At 40.9% G+C, this 14,058-nt stretch overlaps 1 protein-coding gene across 4 annotated transcripts in view; it reads left to right on the top strand.

Moving 5' to 3' along the window:
• Positions 1–38: 38 nt before the first annotated feature.
• Positions 39–14,058, top strand: part of SLC35A5 (solute carrier family 35 member A5) — a 167,118-nt gene continuing 153,098 nt past the window's right edge. For 2 of the 4 annotated variants that reach the window (XR_008482759.1, XR_008482758.1), the window contains exons 1-6: positions 39–104; positions 1,473–1,625; positions 2,362–2,460; positions 3,629–3,765; positions 7,034–7,101; positions 8,315–9,110. Coding sequence is in view for 2 of the 4 variants with exons in the window: in XM_054270103.1 (XP_054126078.1) it covers positions 1,496–1,625; positions 2,362–2,460; positions 3,629–3,765; positions 7,034–7,101; positions 8,315–9,110; positions 10,525–10,593 (1,299 nt within the window). In the remaining 2 variants the exon portion in view is untranslated. Of the gene's footprint in view, positions 105–330; positions 427–1,472; positions 1,626–2,361; positions 2,461–3,628; positions 3,766–7,033; positions 7,102–8,314; positions 9,111–10,524; positions 10,892–14,058 lie in introns of those variants that run through there. The other 2 variants (XM_054270103.1, XM_054270104.1) reach the window with 2 other exon arrangements.

Below are 14,058 nucleotides of genomic sequence, written 5' to 3'. Positions count from 1 at the left end.
GCGGGGCCGAGCCGGCGGTGCTGAAGCGGGGGAGGAGGGGGAGCGCGTGTCCGCGCGGGGCGGGGCAAGGCGGGGGGCGCGCGCAAGCGGCCCCGCCCCGCCAGGTGAGGCCGGAGGGTGGAGGCGGGGGGGGGCGGAGTGGGGTGCGAGGGGGCGCTGAAGGGGCTTCGTGCGGGGCCCCGGGGACAGCCCGGCCTTGGGCGGCGGGGATGAGTGAGGGGGACCGTGCTGCCGCAGCCTCCCGGGACCCGGTGCGCCCGGCCGCGGTGTCCATGCACCGGACGCTCGCTGCTGTCTCGGAGTCCCGCTCGCCTCGCGCGGCCGCCGCCCCGCCGCTCGCGGCTGCAGCCCGAAGCAGCGACGTGGCAGGAGGCGGTCGGCAAAGCCCGGCGGCTGTTCCTCCTCCGCTGCGGAGGAGGTGGCGAGGTGGGTGTCCCCCGAGTCCGGTTAGCCGCGCTCCGGCCGCCCTGCCGGCATGGGACGGAGCCCAGCCCGCGGCTGGTGCAGAGCGGCTCTCCCTCCCCGCTCCTCCCTCGGCCGCCTGTTGCGGCCCGGGGCCCGTTAACGGGTCGGGCGAGTAACGGCGGCGCTGGAGGCGGAGGACGCGGCTCCTGTGCTCGGCTCCGGCTGCCCTGTGCCTCCCCCGCCGCTGGGAACGAGCCGGCGTCGGGTCAGCCCTGAGGGGTTGGTCTCGCTCCGCTGCTGTAGCGCTTCTCCTTGCTGGGATTAGGAGCAAGAGCACTTAAAAAATATCAAAGAAAATATCAAGAGCACTTAAAAAATATCAAAGAGCACAAAAAAATATCAAAGCATATGAAATATTTAATCCTTTTAGCTAGCCCGTATGCCGTAGTTGCGGACTTCTCAGGAAGCAGCCTCCTTGTGCCACCTTCAGCGTCGCAGTGTATCGTTTATCCCCCTTCGATGGTCCTTGTAACACATCCTTCTCTCAGGGGTGACCTTATCGCTCTCTGCCTGAAAGGAGGGTGTAGCCAGCTGGGCTCAGCCTCTTCTCCCAGGCAACCAGCAACAGGAGAAGAGGACACAGCCTTAACCTGTGCCATGGGAGGTTTAGGTTGGACATAAGGAATAAGTTATTCACAGAAAGGATGATTGTATATTAGAATTGTAGGTGACGGATTCACCATCCTGTTTTAAGGGAAGACTGGATGTGGCACTTGGTGCCATGGTCTAATTGATGGAGTCACCATCCTAGGCGGTGTTTTAAGGAAAGACTGGACGTGGAACTTGGTGCCATGGTCTAATAGACATGGCAGTGTTCAGTCATAGGTTGGATTCAATTTTTTTTTTTTTTAAAGTAAGGAAACGATAGTTGTAGAACAAGATCATGGCTTGTTCTATTACATAAGCATCTTTGAATTACACAAAGCAGTAAAATGCACTTATTTTGTCTCGTGTAACCAGTTTCTGGAAGTACTGTTTACAGTGGTTTTTTATCCTGCCATCCAAAGGGCACTGACAGTGAGGCAGCAGGATGAAGGTGGAGTGGTGTAGTCGACTTGCCCTTTGCTCCAAGACAACCAGCCAGACCTTTCTGCTTGGAGGAGTGTTCATTGTGTTGGGTTCGAGTCGAATCCTCCTGATGAAGTATTCTGCCAATGAAGGTACAGTTGGGCAATACCCATAATGTACCTTGAATAGGAAAGCGTTGATATTTGGGCTAAAACATACCCCAAAAACCTACTTCTCCACCTGCAGAGTTCTTTGCATAAACATTCCCTTATATTTATAGGGATGTGTTTCTGCACTGGAAAATTTCTGTCTAGCCAGTAGACTACCATAAAGGTGTAACTTGGGTTGCAAGGGGTATGATCTACCTTTAAAAGGTGAGGCAGGTGATTTATTTTATAGCTAACTCTTCAGAGATGACCCTGTTGTGTAAGCACTCTTGACGGTAGATGATTTGATTGAAATGTTTTCCTTGCAACAGGCTTAGAAGAGAAGTGGTATCCTACTGGATAAAGTGCTAAAACCGGCTGGTGTTGCCAGTTCTAAAAGAAGGTTATGTCATCCTGTTTTTTGTGGGGGTTAAAAAATACCATATTGGTCTTTGGGGAAAGCCTTCCCATTTTAATTTGTTTTTAAACCAGCCATATTCTTAAGTTCTTCAAAAAAAGTTCTGCTGTAAACTGGGATGAAATGAGCAAAGATTTCAACTTAGAAAAGAGGCTCTTCAGGAGGTTGTATGCCATAAACTTTGAAACATTTATAACTGAAGTTCTGACAAAGCCTTCTGTGACTAAAATTGTGATTGTAATGGTTATAATACATTCTTGCTCAAATTATAAATGCAGGAGACAGAAACTGATTGTGTACTCTCTGATTTGCTGGATCCCACAGATAACAAGTATGATTATCTTCCTACAACAGTGAACATGTGTTCTGAAGTAGTAAAACTGGTCCTATGTGTAGTGTTGGCAGTCTGGAATAGGAAAAAAGGTTAGTACCGATGTTTTAAATAACTAAAATGTGTTGACTTTGTAAGATTTGCTGTCCTACAAACACTTTCTTTTGAACAATAAATGACACTCTCCACTTGCTCCAGGTTTTGCATTGCAGGTGATTTTTGCTTTTTCTTTCTTTTCTGTTCTGATGTAAAAACTATGAGAGATTAACTTAATAGCATTACAAAATGGTACAGATCAAATATTTAAGTTGGCTGAGGACGTTCATGTTAAATTGAACTGTTGATTTTGTCTCCTTCTCCAGGAATCAGTCATGGCTCTGGCAAGCTGATAAAATTTTCACCTTCCCCAGTTAGTACAGTCTTACCTAAGACAGTAAATATATTCAATCAGTGTTTGCCATCATTGCCTACTGCTGACTGCATGTTTTCTGGTTTTCTTTATTTTTCTTTCTTTTTTTAAAAATCCACATGGCTGAGTTTTGCTGAACTCAATGTGTTGGTGCTTCAGGAGAGGATTAGATATCATTCAGTAGTTTTAAATCTATGCTAACAAAGTACTTTTGGCAGCAGCTCTGGAGTAGTCTAAAGTTTATCACAGTCTTCCTCCTAAAGTTTGTGTCCTGAATACCTAAGTAAATGTCATTCTTTGTGCTTTGTCCTTTCTTTCTTCTTTTCTTCCTCTATGTTCTCTTTATACCTAGATCATGTGCTGTGGTCTGCAAATACTGAATTCTGGTTTATTTTGTACTTCTGACTTTACTGGCTGACCTTTGGGTGCTCTATGAAGGAATCGACTGTCTGTGTTGTTGTTCCTGTTGTAGATTTGATCAGTAATCAACAGGAAGTCACACCCAGTAAGGATGTCACTGTATGGAGGGACTCTGGGGTGCTTTTTGGCTCTCAAAGAATGGTTGACAATGGAATTTTTGCTCAGAGTGGACAAACACTGTGATGGATGTAACAGATTCTGTGACATTTTCTTTGCTGAGGCAAGGAAGTGAGCACCACACAGGGTTGCTGCTCCAGCTGTGTTCTGCCCTGGAACACAGGTTCCAGTGTTGCCAGAGAACTGAGGAACCCAAGGATTTTCAGTCTAATGGTGTTCCTCAAAAGAGGACAGTGGTACCTATTCTGTTACAAGGGAACAGGCTTTCAACAATAGGAATTAATATCTTTCTTACTGATTTCTTTTCCTTTCAGAAAAGAGTTGTATGGATCATTTCTCTGAATGTTTTTCCTGGAAGAATGTATGCAATTCCATGAAATGGTCAATTCCTGCCTTTCTTTACTTTTTGGATAACTTGATTGTCTTCTATGTACTGTCCTACCTCCAGCCAGTAAGTATACTTACACCGAATAACATGACTTCTCATGTCTTAGTGGGTAATACTGCTCTAACGCTATCTGCTGTGGTAACACTGGCAAGGCAAGATTGTAACTGAGCTGTCTGCTGTTTTAACACAGAAAGAATAATCTGTTACCTTCCCATTCTCTTTCCCACTGGTCAGGGTTGTACAGCTTTCAGCACAGACAACTCTTTATATTTTCTCCATCCAACATGATTCAGAAATAGGGTGAAATGCTTAAGAAGTGGGAGGGTTTTTGCTACTTTTCTTCCTTTGCCTTCTTCAACTCTGTATTTTGCTTTCAATCAATTTGTTTCTCTTGCTATTATTTGAGCTGCACGTTTCTGTGGGGCTTTTGCCACTTTGTGTATGTGATGTAAAGTGAATAAATGTAATCTCACAAAGGGAATAGGTGTAACAGAAAGTGAGGAGGGGGTGAAGAAAATGGACTCAATTTTTGCATTTGTGTATTAGCTATGTTTAGGTATAAAATTTAGTTGATATTTTCTTCTAGCTACCCTCCTCCTTTTGGATGAACCTGCATATGCTCAGGAAATTGTACAGGTTTTGTGCTTGCTCTTATTTTTGTATCCTGATGCTTTTTGGTTCAGAATCTATGTTTGCAGTAAGATGGAACCAGATTGTTTGTGATTGCTATAAAGTACTGTTGAACATTAAAAAGAAATGGTTTTCTACCTTGTCTATCAGAATTTATCTTTAAAATAGTGTTCTCTTAGGTGTATATTTCTGCCAGGGACAGACCAGACCAGAGTCTAGACCAGGACTCAGCTGACAGCTCAGAAATCTTAAAATAACATGCACAGCTGCTTGGTTCTGTGGTTTTTTTGTATGGTTTTTCTTATTGATGGGATTTTTTTGTTGGTAGTGGTTGGGGTGTTTTTTGATTGGTAGGGTTGAGTTCGGGGGTTTTTCTTGTTTTTTTTTTTATTGGGGGGTGTTTTTGTTTTGTTTTTTGGGGTTTTGTTTTGTTTATTTGTGGGTCATTTTGGTTTGTTTTGGTTTTTAGTTTTAGGAAGGAAATTCGGCAATAATATTTGTAGAAGAAAAGCCTGATGCATAGGAGGTTCCATAAATGCTATTTTTCTCTTGAGCAATTTAATTTGGTTCAGTTTAGGTAATCCTTGGGAAATAGACAGCTTTTGTTTTACATACACACACACCCAGGCATACCTTGTCTCTGTCCCCTCAGAACATGTGCTCTACGACTCCTCTTATTAGAACTCTTAGCGTCTTTTAATTAGAGAAATTCTATGATGGTTAGCTGAATCTGTAACATTATTATGATAAAGAAGTATTAAAATAGATAACTAAATATCTCTAAGATAGAATATCTTGATAACGTACAAGACCATGAATGTGAAATGTGAAGATGCTTAAAAGGAAGATGGCCATACCCGACTGAACTTGGTCATATGACTTTAAATGCAAAGTAGTTTTGGGACTAAGTAGTACCTGGGTGAGCAGCTGCTGGAATTGGGGTTGCTTTGGTGAGATTCTTATTGCTTGAAACTTCAGCTATAACTGTGGATACTTTTTAGTGGCTAAATTTCCTAGAGACTTACCTTTTGAGGCTTTACTTGGGACGTGCAGATTAGTGGCATGGGGAACTTTGGTGTTCATATTCCTTTTCATCTAGAACAGAGATTTCTTGAGGTTTCAGAGAACAAAATGAGTCAAAATTAATTTTTTCAACTATCCTTTGAAATATTTTGCTCATAATGTTACCAGAGATGTTGGATGGGGAGCATTGACTGTAAAGCAAAACCAGAGTGTGCATGAACTACGTCCACATTTTGCATAAAGGCCCTTTTTTTCCAGAGTGGTTTCTGCCAAATTTCCTTATTTATTCCATATTTTTCTCCTTCCACAGTGTTTACCTAACATGAATATTTACTGAGTTTTAATTTTGCAAAGTGGAAAATTAAGATGTGTTTTCTTAGGGAGGTGTCTCATTGTCAGTAAGTGTTCAGCTTATGTGAGAGCCTGTGTTGTGCTGTTTCATCAGAATTATTGTTCAGCAGATGGTATGTTGGGATAAAGTGGAATGACGATAATGAGAAAAGAGTCTGTGCTTTTCCTCTGGTGAAGGAAAAAGACACTCTATAGCAGAATTGGGAATGTGGAAATGATGAGGAAATTCAAGAAAAAGTCTGTTTTGTACTCCTGAATCCATATATGCTTATGTGTAAAATTGTCTAAAAAGCTGAGGCTCAATGGGACCAAATACTTCAGCTGCCTGGATCTGTTGTACATTTACTGACTATGCAGGGCAGTCTGGAGTAACAGACAGTAAAACAAGAGGCCTAGAATATGCCACTCTGCAGGAAAGGGGAAAACTCATCAAAGGAGATGCATGGGAAAGATCAAGTTTGCAAAACACCCCCCACCCTCATAAAGAGGATTTTTTATTCCTGCTGGTGCTGGTGGATTCTGGTCTTTATTGGTAACTGGAGTGCTTAAAAGAGCCTTTTCTTGGTCTGGTCTCCCAGTATAGAGTGTCTAATACTGAGACAAAACAGACAATCCTTGCCACAAGAAGTTTGCAGCTTGGGATCGTGGCCATGGATTAGAGCACTGATATTATTATATAGTTATTCCAAAATTAAACAGAAGCTTTAGAGTTGTCTTCAGTTGTACTTCAAAATAGATTATTTTCTTAAAATTACAGTTGCAATCTTAAAAATTCAAGCCAAGCACCTCTTTATCTTTGATTAAACTCTACAGCAAAAGCACTTGACATAGAAGAAGTTTGTTTTCTGCAAGTGGCTTGTCCAAGTCTGGAATTTCATGAACACTGCAAATGGCACTGCAGCCAGGAGCAACCTCCTCTTGCTTTATTCTTTGCTTATTCTCATTTTGGAGCAATTTCCTCCTTTGTGCCAACACAGCTGTTTTTGCAGCTCACTGGTTAGCCCAGCTGGGGAACTGATCTGACCGAAAACTAAACTGTTCTCTGCTAAGTAAGTTTTCTGTTGCACTGGTTTCCTCACATCTTCATTTCAGTATACCTTTCCCCACTGCAGTGGAGCTTGGGCTCTATGGTTGCTTTGGGATTTTGAAATGGGACTTGACTATCATTTTACAGGTGTGGTATTGTACTACTTGGGTGAGGAAGAAAATTCAGTACCAGTGCTTTTCACTCTGGCACGTTGCAGGAAGGTGAACACTTGAAGTCTGTAGGTTTTGGTGTCCACAGTGTGTCTGAAGTATAACTTTATTCCTCTCCTTCTCTTTCAAGGCAATGGCTGTACTCTTCTCAAATTTTGTCATTATAACAACAGCTCTTCTCTTCAGGATAGTGCTAAAGTAAGTAGTATTTGCTACAGTAAATGAAATTTCAATCTTCCCAGCTTTGATGAAGTTAAGCTACATTTTTTCTCTTTGTCTGACGGGAACAATAATTCTCTTTTCTTGCGGCTGTACCAACTTGGAGAGGTGGTTTTGTTTTCTACATCTGAAGGTGTAGGAAATATGTTATTAGGAGTCCCTTCATATGTCTACACATTTGGTCAACTCTAGTAGAAAACAGTTGAAATCATGATTATATAGTCATGGAATGGTAAGAAGAAAGCTTTCATTTATACATTAAATATCTTATTTCATGATTGCCAGTACTTACCAGTCTTTTGCAGTTCTTAATTGAGTGCAAATGTGGTCTAGTAAGAGGAAATGAGATACATAAGAGTGAAAGATAGAGGTGTGTTTGGTTCATTACTCATGTGACAAAAGCCAGACTAAGTGTTCCACTTTGCTGAATTTGGGCTCTTTATAGTATTATTTAGATTAAAAAAAGACTATCAGGGAAATGGGTATTAACTTTTCACTGTAAAAGTTGCTTATTTGAATATGGCACAGATAAGCTTTTTCTATATGTGTTAATATGCCAAAACAGTGCCTGATAATCTGACTCTAAATGCTTTTTCTCATTTTAGTTTTGTCTCTTGTGATGTCACAGTTCACTTAATCTTCCAAATTTTTTATTTTCACCAAGATAAACAGGCTTTGTTTGAGTGGAAAAACAGCATAAATAATTCTAATAGTCTTATGAATTACATTTGTAGATTTATAAGAGTTACCATCATATAATAGTAGAAAAGGACTCCAAGTCATAGGGGAAAAGAGCAGTATAATGAACATTTTCCGAAGAAAGATGGTAATTATTTGGATGTCTGTGATGTTTTTTGCTTTATTCGTCCGACCTTTGTTGCCATGGAGACAAGAGTTGCTTTTAAGTTGTTAGGCAGTCAGTATCTAGAAATAATGTGATCTTGAAAGTCCTTCCTTATTTCTTCAGAATACTTTATTTTATACTTCTTTGTTTGCCAGACTCGGCCCCCTTTGCCATAGTAAATCATGTTGCAATTTTGCATTTTATTGTATTCTGAAGAGACTTTTCTTTACACCTGTCTGTCTCCTTATCTGTGACATTATGTCTTTTATATGTTTTATAGATTTGGGTATTCTGTCATTTAATTTATGCCACTGTGTTTCTAAATTTAGTGGCTTTTTTGTGTACCAGGCGAAGACTCTCTTGGGTACAGTGGGCGTCTCTGGTGATTTTATTCCTGTCCATCGTTGCCCTGACTCGAGGAACTGGAGGCCATCCGCACAACTTGGCTGCACATGGATTTCATCACAGTATGTTTTTTGGGCCATCTAACCACTGCCTTCTCGCTACTGGACCTGAGGAAGCATGTGCAGAAAAGGGCATCTGTCCAGCACCAAGTTTCTTTCACAGCTTCCAGTGGAATGTGACCAGTACCATGGCAGGAGCATTGAAGCCTCTCCGCCTCAGCCTGGGCCATTTGCTTATTCTAGTGCAGTGTTTTGTGTCTGCCCTGGCTAACATCTACAATGAAAAGATGCTGAAAGATGTGGATCAGCTTGGGGAAAGCATCTTCACACAGAACAGCAAACTCTATGCCTTTGGAGTGCTGTTCAATGGGCTCATGCTGGCACTGCAGGCTAAGGACCGGAGGCAGATAGGGAACTGTGGCTTCTTTTATGGGCACAACATCTTCTCTGTGGCTCTTATATTTGTCACAGCTTTCCTGGGGCTGTCTGTAGCCTTCATCTTGAAGTTCCGAGACAACATGTTCCATGTTATGACTGCTCAGATCAACACTGTCATCATCACCACTGTGTCTTTTGTCATCTTTGACTTCAGGCCTTCTCTAGAGTTCTTTTTGGAAGCTCCTGTAGTGCTTCTCTCCATATTCATTTATAATGCCACTAAAGCAAGAGGCTTGGAATACGCCAGTCTGAGGGAAAGGGGAAAACTCATCAAAGGAGATGCATGGGAAAGATCAAGTGGGGTAAGGCTTTTCAGTACTTGTCTCCTTTGGTTTCTCTTTTTTTCACCTCCCTTTATGCTATGATATGTTTGGAAGAATCAACTTGTGTGCGACGGGACTCATCCCTCAGCACCAAAGTTCTGCAGTATTTCTTAAAGTCTTGGGTGTTGCTTTCCATTTGCCACTTTTTGAAATCATGAAGCCTAGGTAAGCATTGCTTTCCTGCTGCGACTGTAGACAGTCCTGTGAGCAACTTCAGCTTTGTACAAATCTTTTCTTGAAAGCTTTATAATCAATAGAGTTTACTTACCCAGTTGAGAAACTGGAATTGATGCCTGGAAAGTAACTGTACCTAAGTAGAACTGGTAAGTCTGTCTAACTTAGGCCACATGATGAGGAAGCTAACACTTTTGACGTTAAAGTTCGTTCTGCCATAGCAGTAAAAGATAGCTGAAGACAAAAAGGCAATATTTAAACACAGCGTTTTAACATGGTTTGGGTTTTTTTTTCTTGCTATATATTTCCTCTAGGCCTGCTCGTGTTTTTGTTCCGATTTGAACAGTGATGTAGTCAGCTAGAAGGTGTCAGGGACAGCTTGCTCCTAGAGCTGTCGTTCAGCCGAGCTGAGCAGTCGCCTGCTGGGAAGGGTTCATGTTTGTGCCCGTCGGCCCGCGGATGCACGTTGTACCCAGCAGAGAGCGCTGTCCCCACTGCGTTCCAGCAAACATTACACTTTGAGCGCAAGCGTTAAACTTTCCAGAAGTTCCACATGGTGCCTTTTTAGGTTGTTGTTTAATGAACAATAAATAACACAAATTCATATATTTTTGGTGTGCCAGGTGTCATCTATTTTAGCACTTACACCTAAGCAGCTGTTGTAGAAACGAATAGCATTATGTGAGCATACAAAGCCAGCTATATCTTGGGCTGCATCAAAAGCAGTGTGACCAACAGGTCAAGGTAGGTGATTCTGCCCCTCTGCTCTTGTGAGACCCCACCTGTAGTACTGTGTCCAGTTCTGGGGACTTGGATCTGCTGGAGTGAGTCCAGAGAAAGGTGATCAGAGGGCTGGAGCACCTCTCCTATGAAGACAGGCTGAGAGAGTTGGGGATGTTCATCCTGGAGAAGAGAAGGCTCCAGGGACACCTTCTAGCATCCTTCCAGTACCTTCCAACCCAAACCATTTTATGATTGCATGGAAGAAGGGGCTACAAGCTGTTTTTAACACTAAAAAGTGTTAGGGAATGTTTTTTATGAGTATGTATTTCCTAAACCTTATAACATACTTGTAAGAGATTTAAATTACAGGGATTACAGGATTTTGCTTTAAGTGATACTTTTAAAGAAACATAAACCGTAGTCTTTTTTTTTCATTGCTATTAATAACAAGATGACTTTTGGTCACATTGCTCTCTTTTGCTTCTGGTTCCTGTAGGATGGAGAGGAATTTGAGAGGTTGAACAAACCAAGCAGTGACATCGATACAGATGAAGATTCCCTCTAGCATGAAGCTGTCTTGGAGCAGTGCTAGTGCTCACAGTGAGAGAGAGCTAATCTTTTATTAACATAGGGAAGAGTTGTTTTTCCCCACTGACAGACTATTTGGAACTGTTTTGGGGCTGGATGTCAAATGTGGATGAGGACAATATTCAAGCTGTATATATGGAAAGTTGTATTCATTTGTGCCTGTCTCCCAGTGTCTGGGGAAATCAAAGTCTGGAATGCAGCTGGTGAATTTTACATGCAGCTTACGTGGCCTAACTTTGAAAGAGCTTGAATAAAACAAAAGTTTATTAAACATATGAATGCATCATCTTTTTTATGTGTGTGTTTAGAAAGGCTTTGTGTAGAGGCTTAGTTTGCACTGAGCCCACTACTGAAAACAAATATTATGCAGCTACAGTAATGCCCTTCAACATCTAGAGTACTGAGCAAGAGAGTGCAGGTGGGAATATCATCTGGTGTTGTTCTACCCTTGCAGACTATCAGTCTTGCATTCATTTTGTGGAGAGAGAAGTCATTCTGCAGAGTGCCAGGCATAGTGATCTCAGAATGTCTGTTGAGGCATCTGCTGGATTGTATTTTGACTGAGATGGAAAATAGGTTCCAAATTATTCAGAGAATTTTGAAAGAGGCAAGGGAACAGGGATGCTGATAAGGGATTCCTGGTGTGTTCCAAAGCCTCTTGTCTCAGAGCAGTGGAAAAGATGTTGGTTTATAATTTCCTCCCTTCAAAAATGTGTCTTTCATAGTTGAAAGATACTGTCAGAAGAATTCTTAAGATAAGCAATGAGTTCAGTGTCAGAGCCTCATACCAGAGTATATAGTAAGCAGTAAGTGATGCATTTCTCTGGACTGAAGACAGTCTAGCCTTTGTTCCCCTCTGCCATCTTGTCCAGTCTCTGTGTATAAAGCTTGTGTACTGTATGAATGGCTGATTGCTATATTGACATACCTCCTGTCACTTATCCATCAAGAGGGGCAGCCTGTTTTCTTATGTGGCCTGTGGTTTATAACTGTCCAGCTATAAATGAATCTAAAATTTCTATTTTTTTCCTGTATTTTATAGAGTATATATCAAGAATGACCATACAAAATTAATTTAATGTTATTAGTAAGAAGATTTTTGCATCTAATTTCATTGTGCATGTATAGCAGGCTATTTCAACATAAGGAATCCTAGTTGTTTGCATCAGAATCAGTTTGTACAGAATTACTAGAAGGTATATTTCAGTGTAAATTCCAGAAACTCTGTTGCTCTCATTGGTTTATGATGTTGTATGTTGAGAAATGAAACTTAAAAAAATCCTCAAATTGTTAAAGGCTTGGTGGCAATGAGACTTTGTTTTTTTCATTTCATTCAGCTTTACAATATATACCTGAGTTTGTTGCCTTTTTCAGTCACAGCTATCAACTTTGGCAGGTGCTTTCAAGAAGAGTGAAAGTACTGTTAGCTTTAGATTGCTTTGCATTGATGTGAGCCGTAACATTTTACATGAAGTTCCAAAGACCTTTGCCTTGCATCAAGTGAGAACATAGAAATCAGCCAAGATCTTACTTCTAAAGACAGAGCATCAAATCAAAGATGAATACCTTAAAAACCATATTTGACCTTTGTGCATCAAGAGACAGGAAATTTGGAAATGACTGATTTCAGCTCTTATAAGGTGCATTCAGTTCTTACTTTCAACTCTTGTCCTGCCTAATGATTTTCTTTTCTGTATATTTCTCCAGCGCTATCATGCTTGACTTATTTGCCAAAGTCTAGGTTGCACAAAGATATTGGTTATATAACTGTTGATCCAAGTTTTTACTCATGCTGCAGATTTGGTTCTGTCTAACATGTAGAAATCTTTCTGTTATCTTCAGGTTAGAGGTCTCAGAGAAATTATGTTGGAGGCCATGCAGGTTTCTTATTATGGTGAAGGAGAACTGTATATCCCCTTTGCAGCAACAGGAATATTAACTGATATCTAAAAATGGGTAAGGATTTGTATCCACTTAGCAGTCACATAAGGTAAATAATAACCCAAAGCATAACATGCAAATGTTTGCAGCTGTGCTATTCATGGCAAAGGTAAAATTTAGTGTATAGGTGAGATTTGTTAGAAAAAGTGACTGAATAATAGTCAGCTGGAGAACAGCCCTAGAGAGCAAGGGAGAGCAATTCTATGAAGTTACATGTTTCAGATAGATCATGTGAAATCTCACTTGATTAAGTACTTCCACTATATGGAAACTGGAAACTACTCCATGTTGGAAAGCTTAACTTATATTCACTCAAAATTACGATAGGGAAATTTATGAGGATGTTTTTGGAGAGCAGCATTAGTTTGGCACATAGTCTTTAGTGAATACATTGGGCAGAGTACTCTTGCTAAGCTTTGATTTAGAGCCCAGATTCACGAATGTTTGAACTTAATTGCTGCTAAGGGTGTTATGTTCCTCTCTCTGGGTTTGAGGAAATAGTTCACAAAACATCCCAGGAAGAGAGGTGTGTTCGTGTTCCCCTTGCTTGTAACAAAGTCAATTAAGGAAGTATTTATTTTGGTTAATTTCATCTATTTTGTGAATGTAGCAGCTTCAAAGACAGACTGTGGATGAAAACAGCCCTCTTGGAGCTGAATCAAATGCCATAGATATGTATAAGAAAAAAGACTTTCCTTCTCGCATAGAATCTTCCCACTAAGATATGTTGAAAAAGGACCTTAGTCTCAGTAAATCTGTCCTCAGAGTGATGCTGCAGGGGCAGATCCAGTGATCTGGATTTGATTTGTTTTGCCAAATGAAGTCTTCATTTGATGAAATGTAACTCCTGAATGCTTATAGCCTGCAAGATAACTACATGTTGTCGTTGAAATAATATTTTGGCTTGGTGCTCCTTCTAGCTTTGCTTTTAGTTTTCCATAGGGAAAAGTGGGTTGCAAAACCAGGATTTTAAATCATTGCTTTAAGTTTCTGGATATTTTGTATCATTTTGTAATGAAGGCAGAAATAGACACTAGAATGTAGAATAATGCAGATTCTTCTACAAATTCTATGAATATTTGGATGTGCATTTTTGGTTAAGAGCCCATTCCTACCTCCCTTGATAAGGGGACAACGTGTTTGAAGTTGTCTTTTTAATGTAACTCCTCCTGAATGCCTAGGCAGGGTTTGGTACTTGCACAATTTGACTTTGAATTTCAGACAGGGGTATAAAAAAAAAGCCATTTGGATCAGGTGCTGTACTCTTTTTAATGTAAGTTAACCCTTGCAGCACAGGATATTTAATTTATGTGATTTGTAGTGTGAGTTAAAAGGGCTTTCATTTAAAGACTTTACATGAAAACAAGATTACAGGAGAGTTTAAATGAACACCTGAAAGAAAATGCTCCAAGGGTGTGTTTCTTTCTGTCTACAGGAGGTGCCTGTTAGGTGTCTGGTGTACTTTCCTCTGCTTTTGCTTTAGGCAAGGAAAGTTAGGCAG

The sequence above is a fragment of the Melozone crissalis genome, unplaced genomic scaffold, assembly GCF_028551555.1.
Source record: "Melozone crissalis strain CALT ecotype California unplaced genomic scaffold, PUWL_Pcris_2 ptg000008l_1, whole genome shotgun sequence".
Taxonomy (NCBI): Eukaryota; Metazoa; Chordata; class Aves; order Passeriformes; family Passerellidae; genus Melozone; species Melozone crissalis.
Note: the sequence above shows the minus strand (reverse complement) of the source record. Positions and strands in the feature narration are given on the sequence as shown.